Source organism: Salmo salar, chromosome ssa10 (assembly GCF_905237065.1).
Source record: "Salmo salar chromosome ssa10, Ssal_v3.1, whole genome shotgun sequence".
Taxonomy (NCBI): domain Eukaryota; kingdom Metazoa; phylum Chordata; class Actinopteri; order Salmoniformes; family Salmonidae; genus Salmo; species Salmo salar.
Genome location: NC_059451.1, coordinates 121,258,620 through 121,269,189, shown reverse-complemented (window position 1 = coordinate 121,269,189; position 10,570 = coordinate 121,258,620). Strand labels below are relative to the sequence as shown.

The window sequence follows — 10,570 nt, the reverse complement described above, 5'->3', positions numbered from 1 at the left end:
ATTTCTCTTCACTTGTCACACAGTACAGAAATATGTCTGAGTAGGAGGTGGGAACTGTAACTTTTGATTCTCTCTCTCTCTCACGTTACATATTAGTGGTGGACATACATTTCAGCAAGTTACTGTCTAGAGAGCGACAGCACCTGTTTTTCTAAGACAAAACGTGAAAACAACACCAACAACAACAACAGCACAACAGTTGAAACACCATGGCAGAGAATACTACTGCACTATTAGATATTACTGCGCTGTCGGAGCTAGGAACACAAACATTTCGCTACACCCGCGATAACATCTGCTAAATATGTGTATGTGACCAATACAATTCGATTTGATTTGGTAGAGGGAACAACAGTCGATTGATTTTTACCAGGGTCAATTAAACCACCATTTATTTCAAATAAAAGGCCTGCAGAGATCTTTTTTTTTTTTTTAATTAAAAGCATCACTTATCTCATTTTTTTTCTCTGCAACATTGTTAGACCCTGACTGACACAACTTTTCTTAGGCACGGAGGCAAATGAATTTCCACGCTTCAGTGCATTAAGCCTCGATCACACCGACAGTGTTATTTTATTTTGGTACACCAGAAGTACATTCATTTCCAATGGAACACTGCGTATTTGTATTTATTATGGATCCCCATTGGCCGCAGCTACTCTTCCTGGGGTCTTGCAAAATTAAGGCAGTTTATACTATTTTAAAAACATTACAATACATTCACAGATTTCACAACACACTGTTTGCCCTCAGGCCCCTACTCCACCACTACCACATATCCACAGTACAAAATCCATGTGTATGTGTGTGGATAGTGCATATGTTATTGTGTTTGTGTATGCATGTGTCTATGTTTGTGTAGCTTCACAGTACCCGCTGTTCCATAAGGTATATTTTTTAATCCGTTTTTTTAAATCTAATTTTACTGCTTGCATCAGTTACTTGATGTTGAATAGAGTTCCATGTAGTCATGGCTCTATGTAGCACTATGCGCCTCCCATAGTCTGTTCTGGACTTGGGGATTATGAAGAGACCTCTTGTGGCATGTCTTGTGGGGTATGCATGGGTGTCCGAGCTGTGTGCCAGTAGTTTAGACAGACAGCTCGGTGCATTCAACATGTCAATACCTCTCAGAAATACAAGTAGTGATGAAGTCAATCTCTCCTCCACTTTGAGCCAGGAGAGATTGACATGCATATTATTAAAATGAGCTCTCTGTGTACATCCAAGAGTCCCTTTTTGTGGCACCTGACCACACGACTGAACAGTAGTCCAGGTGTGACAAAACTAGGGCCTGTAGGACCTGCCTTGTTGATTGTGCTGTTAAGAAAGTAGAGTAGCACTTTATTATAGACAGACCCTATTTTAGCTACTGTTGTATCAGCATGTTTTGACCATGACAGGTTACTCCAAGCAGTTTAGTCTCCTCAACTTCTTCTATTTCCACAAAATTCATTATAAGATTTAGTTGAGGTTTAGTGAATGATTTGTCCCAAATACAATGCTTTTAGAAATATTTAGGACTATATTTGCCAACTATTCAGAAACTAACTGCAGCTCTTTATTAAGTGTTGCAGTAGCTGACATGTTTATTTATATATTTTACCTTTATTTAACTAGGCAAGTCAGTTAAGAACAAATTCTTATTTTCAATGACAGCCTAGGAACAGTGGGTTAACTGCCTTGTTCAGGGGCAGAACAACTGATCTTTACCTTGTCAGCTCAGGGATTCAATCTTGCAACCTTCCGGTTGCTAGTCCAATGCTCACACCACTAGGCTACCTGCCGCCCCTGTATAGCGTAAATATATATATATAGTGTTGAGTCATCCGCATACATAGACATAATGGCTTTACTCAAAGCCAGAGGCAAAGATTGAAAAAAGTAAGGGGCCTAGACAGCTGCCCTGGGGAATTCCTGATTCTACTTGGATTTTGTTGGAAAGGCTTCCATTAAAGAACACAGTCTGTGTTCTATTAGACAGGTGGTGTAAACCCATAACACATACGTTTTTCCACCAGCAGACTTTGATCGATTATGTCAAAAGCCGCTCTAAAGTCTAACAAAACTTAGCGACAGGCTGTCTCAGAAGCAGCAGAAATTCTATTCTATTCTATTATTTCAGTTGTTAGAGGTGAAGGGCCCTAGCGATCTGGCTGGATAAACTAGGGGTCGGTGTAAAGGTGTGTCACGTGGCGGTGACCGGGGCCAGAGGGGCTCGGCTGGAATAAAAAGACCCTTTTAACACTACTGAACTGAGCTGCGCTGAGCTGTACTGTGTGATCATTCATCCATTTGTACCATTTACACTAATGAACTGAGCTTTACTGGACTAGCCTGGTGGCCAGACGAGCTGCAGAGACTGGGAGCTGACGTAGACTGCCATCGAGGCTCGAATAGGACTGATGAGCTTGGCAAACACCTGCCTTGATCTTTGACCGTCTCACTGAAATACACACTCAGGGCCACAATTTAATGAAATTGACTTTAAACAGTTAGCACTTTAGAGTTTGTTCTAGGACAGACCAGGAGAGAAGAAAAATAAAACATGATGAACTCAGTGTTTCCCCTATATTAATTTAGCAGCGGCGCACAGAATTGAGGATCCTAATGTTTTGTTTACTCAGTGAATATATATTTATTTATTTTTATTCTGCAGAGACAGTCTTTTAAGATGAGAATGAGAAGTTACAACATCAGATCGCCCGAGAAACCACCAAGGTAACTAGCTAGCTAGCTTGTTTATTTTATTTATTTTATTTCACCTTTATTTAACCAGCTAGGCCAGTTGAGAACAAGTTCTCATTTGCAACTGCGACCTGGCAAAGATAAAGCATAGCAATTCGACACATACAACAACACACATGGAACAAACAAAACATACAGTCAATAATACAGTAGAACAAAAGAAAACAAAAACTCTATATACAGTGAGTGCAAATGAGGTAAGTTAAGGCAATAAATAGGCCATGGTGGCGAAGTAATTACAATATAGCAATTAAACACTGGAATGGTAGATGTGTAGAAGATGAATGTGCAAGTAGAGATACTGGGGTGCAAAGGACCAAGATAAATAAATAAATACAGTATGGGGATGAGGTAGGTAGATAGATGGGCTGTTTACAGATGGGCTATGTACAGATGCAGTGATCTGTGAGCTGCTCTGACAGCTGGTGCTTAAAGCTAGTGAGGGAGATATGAGTCTCCAGCTTCAGAGATTTTTGCAGTTCGTTCCAGTCATTGGCAGCAGAGAACCTGAAGGAAAAATGACCAAAGGAGGAATTGGCTTTGGGGGTGACCAGTGAGATATACCTGCTGGAGCGCGTGCTACGAGTGGGTGCTGCTATGGTGACCAGTGAGCTGAGTTAAGGCGGTGCTTTACCCAGCAGAGACTTGTAGATAACCTGTAGTCAGTGTGTTTGGCGACGAGTATGAAGCGAGGGCCAACCAACAAGAGCGTACAGGTCGCAATGGTGGGTAGTGTAAGGGGCTTTGGTGACAAAACGGATGGCACTGTGATAGACTGTATCCAGTTTGTTGAGTAGAGTGTTGGAGGCTATTTTATAGATGACATCACCGAAGTCGAGGATTGGTAGGATGGTCAGTTTTACGAGGGTATGTTTGGCAGCATGAGTGAAGGATGCTTTGTTGCGATATAGGAAGCCAATTCTAGATTTAATTTTGGATTGGAGATGCTTAATGTGAGTCTGGAAGGAGAGTTTACAGTCTAACCAGACACCCAGGTATTTGTAGTTGTCCACGTATTCTAAGTCAGAGCCGTCCAGAGTAGTGATGCTAGTCGGGCGGGCAGGTGCGGGCAGTGATTGATTGAATAGCATGCATTTAGTTTTACTTGCGTTTAAGAGCAGTTGGAGGCCACGGAAGGAGAGTTGTATGGCATTGAAGCTCGTCTGGAGGTTAGTTAACACAGTGTTCAAAGAGGGGCCAGAAGTATACAGAATGGTGTCGTCTGCGTAGAGGTGGATCAGAGAATTACCAGCAGCAAGAGCAACATCATTGATGTATACAGAGAAGAAAGTCGGCCCGAGAATTGAACCCTGTGGCACACCCATAGAGACTGCCAGAGGTCCGGACAAAAGGCCCTCCGATTTGACACACTGAACTCTATCAGAGAAGTAGTTGGTAAACCAGGCGAGGCAATCATTTGAGAAACCAAGGCTGTCGAGTCTGCCAATAAGAATGTAGTGATTGACAGAGTCGAAAGCCTTGGCCAGGTCGATGAATACGGCTGCACAGTAATGTCTCTTATCGATGCCAGTTATGATGTCGTTTAGGACCTTGAGCATGGCTGAGGTGCACCCATGACCAGCTCTGAAACCAGATTGCATAGTGGAGAAGGTACGGTGGGATTCTAAATGGTCGGTAATCTGTTTGTTAACTTGGCTTTCGAAGACCTTAGAAAGACAGGGTAGGATAGATATAGGTCTGTAGCAGTTTGGGTCTAGAGTGTCACCCCCTTTGAAGATGGGGATGATCGCGGCAGCTTTCCAATCTTTGGGAATCTCAGACGATACGAAAGAGAGGTTGAACCGGCTAGTAATAGGGGTTGCAACAATTTCGGCAGATAATTTTAGAAAGAGAAGGTCTAGATTGTCTAGCCCGGCTGATTTGTATGGGTCCAGATTTTGCAGCTCTTTCAGAACATCAGCTATCTGGATTTGGGTGAAGGAGAAATGGTGGGGGCTTTGGCGGGTTGCTGTGGAGGGTGCCGGGCAGTTGACCGAGGTAGGGGTAGCCAGGTAGAAAGCATGGCCAGCCGTAGAGAAATGCTTATTGAAATTCTCAATTATAGTGGATATATCGGTGGTAACAGTGTTTCCTAGCCTCAGAGCAGTGGGCAGCTGGGAGGAGGTGCTCTTATTCTCCATGGACTTTACAGTGTCCCAGAACTTTTTTGAGTTAGTACTACAGGGTGGAAATTTCTGTTTGAAAAAGCTAGCCTTAGCTTTCTAACTGCCTGTGTATATTTGTTCCTAACTTTCCTGAAAAGTTGCATATCACCGGGGCTATTCGATGCTAATGCAGAATGCCACAGGATGTTTTTGTGCTGGTCAAGGGCAGACAGGTCTGGAGTGAACCAAGGACTATATCTATTCCTAGTTCTACATTTTTTGAGTGGGGCATGCTTATTTAAGACGGTGAGTAAGGCACTTTTAAAGAACAGCCAGGTCATCTACTGACGGGATGAGGTCAATGTCATTCCAGGATACACCGGCCAGGTCGATTAGAAAGGCCTGCTCGCAGAAGTGTTTTAGGGAGCGTTTGACAGTGATGAGGGGTGGTCGTTTGGTCGCAGACCCATTACGGATGCAGGCAATGAGGCAGTGATCGCTGAGATCTTGATTGAAAACAGCAGAGGTGTATTTGGAGAGCGAGTTAGTTAGGATGACATCTTTTTTTATTTATTTATTTATTTATTTCACCTTTATTTAACCAGGTAGGCAAGTTGAGAACAAGTTCTCATTTACAATTGCGACCTGGCCAAGATAAAGCAAAGCAGTTTGACACATATAACAACACAGAGTTACACATGGAATAAACAAACATACAGTCAATTATACAGTAGAAAATAAGTCTATATTCAATGTGAGCAAATGAGGTGAGATAAGGGAGGTAAAAGCAATAAATAGGCCATGGTGGTGAAGTAAATACAATATAGCAATTAAAAACACTGGAATGGTAGATTTGACAGTAGATGAGTGTGCAAAGTAGAAATACTGGGGTAGGATGACATCTATGAGGGTGCCCGTGTTTACGGAGTTGGGGTTGTACCTGGTAGGTTCATTGATAATTTGTGTGAGATTGAGGGCATCAAGCTTAGATTGTAGGATGGCCGGCGTGTTAAGCATGTCTCAGTTTAGGTCACCTAGTAGCACGAGCTCAGAAGATAGATGGGGGGCAATCAATTCACATATGGTATCGAGGGCACAGCTGTAATCCTGGAAGTGCAGCCCCACCACCAATGAGCTTTAATGACTGGATTTTATACTATAACTGTGTCCAATATGTAAATACAATTTTAAACAACTCTTCTAACTTTGGTTGAATGTGAAAAGTATTTGAACTTTGTTAGTGTCTGATGATCCCGGGAAAAAAAAGAGAGGCTTTTTGACCTTTTTAAATCAGCAATGAGTAGAATTAATGCTCTGAACATCGCATTATGTACTTACATCATACTTTTTGAAACCTTACCTAATACACTATCAACTACAATGTATCAATCACTCCATGATGATGGGGAAGAGATACTATTCATCCCAAGGTCTGCGTCTGACGTCAGGGCGTGAACCAGAGAGAGAGAGAGAGAGAGAGAGAGAGAGAGAGAGGCGGGAGGCGAGGAAGAGGAGGAAGAGAGGAAGCTGCGATATAAACATTGTCACAGAGTGAGTCTAAAGTAGAACAATAAAAGAGATCACGGTATCAATGCTCGAACAATGGACTTAGCAGATATGATTCTCGTCAAATTCCTCTGTTTCATCTACTTAATAAATGACAGCCAAGGTGAGTGGGAGCATTTTGTATGTATTCTGTAGAGAAGAAGGAATAACGGGCTACATCCCAGAAGGGAAGAGTATCCAAGGCAACATTCGAGCGAATGGCTAGCAGGCTAGGCTAGCTAAGAAAGCTAACATAGCGGACCAAGGCCTGATCGTTGTGAAGATGTCGTTTATCCTTTTGACAAATCACAAAGCTATATAGTTGTTGAAATATATTTTATTTTAAGCTTGGCAAAGGCTAGTTTTCTTTTAAAACGATGATTTCCCATGATGGTTATGTGAAGGCTAACGCTAGCTAGCTCGCCGAGGTGCCATTGTTATGAGCATATAAAGAACGATTCTGTTGTCATTTGACACGAACGACCAACGCGATTTGGGACATCTGATTTTTCTTGCAATATTATGGAGTACTTTCGGTCAATATTGTTTATACACCACGTCAATACTAATTTGCAATTATGGGTTGTCCCACTTTCTGTCAACATTAGCTAGTTATCCAGCTAATTTAGCATCAGTTTAGCAGCAACAATTAGCTAGCTAGCCATATTTGCTTGATAATTAACGTACCTCGCTAGATATGCCTGTTGACATCTTGTAATTTTTGCATTTGTTGGCCCAAAGTCAATGGATCTCTAGAGAGAACATATTTGATCTTTGTTAACTTAATTATTACTGGCTAGCTATGTGGTAGCTAACATCCTAGGGGATCAGGTAGCCTAGTGGTTAGAGTGTTGGACTAGTAACTGAAAGGTTGCTGGGTCGAAACCCTGAGCTGACAAGGTAATAATCTGTCATTCTGCCCCTGAGCAAGGCAGTTAACCCACTGTTCCTAGGCTGTCATTGTAAAATAAGAATTTGTTCTTTAACTGACTTGCCTAGTTAAATAAAAGTACAAAAAAATCTGCAGATTCAAGTAACAATGTAACGTTAGCTAACAATATGTTTTTAACTATTCGATGGATACAGTAGAAAGATACAATAGTATTCATGTGAATGCAACAATTTCCTGATTTTCATTGACAAGTTCTGATCAAGAAATCTATAGAGGCAACTCACTGTATGTTTTCAATGAGATTTCGTTCTTGTTCACATGACGCTGCTGCACCCACTGCATCATCCTTGCATCAGTTAGAAATCCCCTCCATGGACTAATTGCTCTAAGAAGGGATTTAACAGCTTTGATTGAATGTTGTGTTTCATGGTTCACGTAGTACTGCCTAAATTATAGCCCGAGATGCATTCTTAATGAGCCTACCTTTCTTTACCCCTTAAGGTCCTAGCAATTTTATTTGATATCTTCGGAGGTAGACTGGCGCTGGCAGCCAAAACACCCACTCAATCTAAACTTGAATTGATTCTAAATAACGATACAGTTCTGGATCCATGAAACCCTTTTTAATTTCATATAATGCAAAATGTACTGTACACCAGTGGCGGCAGGTGGGATGAGCTATAGGAAGATGGGCTCATAGTGATGGCTTAAATGGAACACGGTATCTAACATATGGAAACCACGTTTGACTTATTCCTTTAATTCCACTCCAGCCATTTACAATGACCCCGTCCTCCTATAGCACCTCCCACCAGCCTCCACTGCTTTACACTGTTTTAACAGGCTTTATCACAGTTTCATCCGACAGTATTTTTTTTTATAGTGACAACACGTTTCTGTGAGTCTTCTTCCGTTACATCCAGGTGTTCAGAGCATGCTAGATAGCTCATTAGTAAAGGTGGTCTGTCTGTGGTCCGTATGTCTGTTCCGTAAACACCTGTTGTAATATGGAGATATGACCGTGTGGGAACACTAACCTTATAAAGCTGTGTATCAATGTCACCTTTTTTTTTTTGTTCGAAAATTATTTCTCGCTGATATGAAAGATTAAACAAACCTTATGCTTCCCAAACTTTACCGTGGGGCTCTTAACAAAACTCCTCGCACAGAACACGCCTTTCGTCCAGAGACTCTTGTATGTGATGTAGTGGAACTGAGAGTCATGATCTTGGGCTAAAACCAATTTATAGAGGCCAACTACCTTTTAGAGTCAAACGTTATTGATGAAGGTATCTCCTTCCCTTGGGGGGGGGGGGGGGACTTTGGTTCAGATCCCCAACGCTCAGTGTGAACACGCATCGCTTGGAAACACAAGGCGCATATCTTTCATATCAGCGAGAAATAATTTTCGGGGGGGAAAAAACGACACAATTTATATAGGGAAGATGTTCTAACACTGCCATATCTCCATGTTACAGTGCCTGTTTACAGAAAACAAGAGGCGACCACCTGTGCTAATTAGAACTAGAAGGGATGTGCATCTTTCCCTTTTCAAGATAATTCGATATACATGGGCTCTGATACGATACAGGAACAATACGTTTTAGTTTAGTATTTAGCCTACCTACCTGAATGAAATCATGAGCTGAAACGGATAGTACAGTAGCTGGGAGCAGGCACGGGATTCAACACCTGTTCCTGTTAGTGATATCAGACCTGAGTTCAAATACTATTTTTAATGATTTCAAATACTTTGTGTTGCTCTAGCTTGCCTGAGGTGGTAGATGAACAATGTTTTGCCGTTTTGGGACTATTCTATTGGTCCGTTAAGGCAGGCAATCTCAACCAAGCACAGATAAAGTATTTGGAATGATTTCAAATAGTGTTTGAAGCCAGTTCTGAGTGATACTAATTCAGTTCTAATCCATTAGGCCTTATGTTAAAGCCTTATTATGTGTTCCGGGTGGTTTTATTTCTAGGGTTGAGAGTGAGATTGCTCTGACTGTTTTGCCAAGCCAGGCCTTTTACGGATGGAGATATATAAATAGACCTACATTCTATTTCTATAATAGATTGTATTTCTGTAATAGATTGTATTTCTATAATAGATTCTATTTTTATAATAGATTCTGTTTCTATAATAGATTGTATTTCTGTAATAGATTGTATTTCTATATTAGATTCTGTTTCTATATTAGATTCTGTTTCTATATTAGATTGTGTTTCTATATTAGATTGTATTTCTATAATAGATTGTATTTCTATAATAGATTATATTTCTATAATAGATTATATTTCTATGGATGTAGACTAAGCTATATGCTCAGTGAACTACCACTCCTTTGTAGGACTACCACTTCTTTTGCTCGTTTTGGTCATTTGAGGGGGGGAAATCCGGACGTTACGGTGGCCTCCACAAGTCAGGACTCCTATGTTAATTACACACAGAATGTTCCCATGTCCGGACTAAGTAGGCTAGAGTAATGTGTTTCCAGGCCTGGGTAGAATAATGTGGGATCATGAATTTTATGATGGTGCTATCATGGTATCGTTATAGGCTACTATCTTTTATATATGGTTTGTTGATATAGTTAGGCCTAGAAGAAGAAGAAGATGAAAGGTGATATAATTAAGCAATAATGCCCGAGGAGCTGTGGTATATGGACAATATACCACGGCTAAGGGTTGTTCTTATGCAAGACGCAACGCGGAGTGCCTGGACACAGCCCTTAGCCGTGGTATATTGGCCATATAGCACAAACCCCCGAGGTGCCTTAATGCTATTATAAACCGGTTACCAATGTAATTAGAGCAGTAACACTAAGTGGTCTGATATACCATGGCTGTTAGCCAATCAGCATTCAGGGCTCGAACCACCCAGTTTATAATTGTAGTTAATATTCCGTTTACACAGCCTGTGGTTTGAAGAGGAGTGCAGTGTGATTTTGTTCTCGTAGTCTTAAGTTCCTGTCTTGTCATCTTCACAGGTTACCATTATGGGATCCCCCTGAACAAGTATGTGCATCACTATGAGGGTCTCTCCTATAACACCTATGAGATACATGACAAGCACCTGAGAGCCAAGAGGGCCCTCCACCACCAAGACACGTTTCTCCATCTAGACTTCCATGCACACGGAAGGTAGGCCTACGTCTCCCAGACCTTTTTTTAACGCTCTGTGTGTCTCTGTGTGTGTCTGTCAGTTTGTGATAGTTTCTTTTGTTAAACATTCAAAGTAGAGCAGCAGGTGTAAACCTTAAGTTTATGATTCATCTTGTTC

The 10,570-nt window shown here is 41.3% G+C and overlaps 1 protein-coding gene across 2 annotated transcripts in view; it reads left to right on the top strand.

The window, feature by feature from the left end:
- The first annotated feature begins 6,346 nt into the window (after positions 1-6,346).
- LOC106561774 (disintegrin and metalloproteinase domain-containing protein 10) overlaps positions 6,347-10,570 on the top strand; it is a 42,481-nt gene continuing 38,257 nt past the window's right edge. Inside the window, exons 1-2 of one of the 2 annotated variants that reach the window (XM_045688573.1) lie at positions 6,347-6,522; positions 10,278-10,431. In XM_045688573.1, coding sequence (XP_045544529.1) covers positions 6,456-6,522; positions 10,278-10,431 — 221 coding nt within the window. In that variant the 5' untranslated portion in view covers positions 6,347-6,455. The remainder of the gene's footprint in view (positions 6,523-10,277; positions 10,432-10,570) is intronic. The other variant, XM_045688574.1, reaches the window with a different exon arrangement.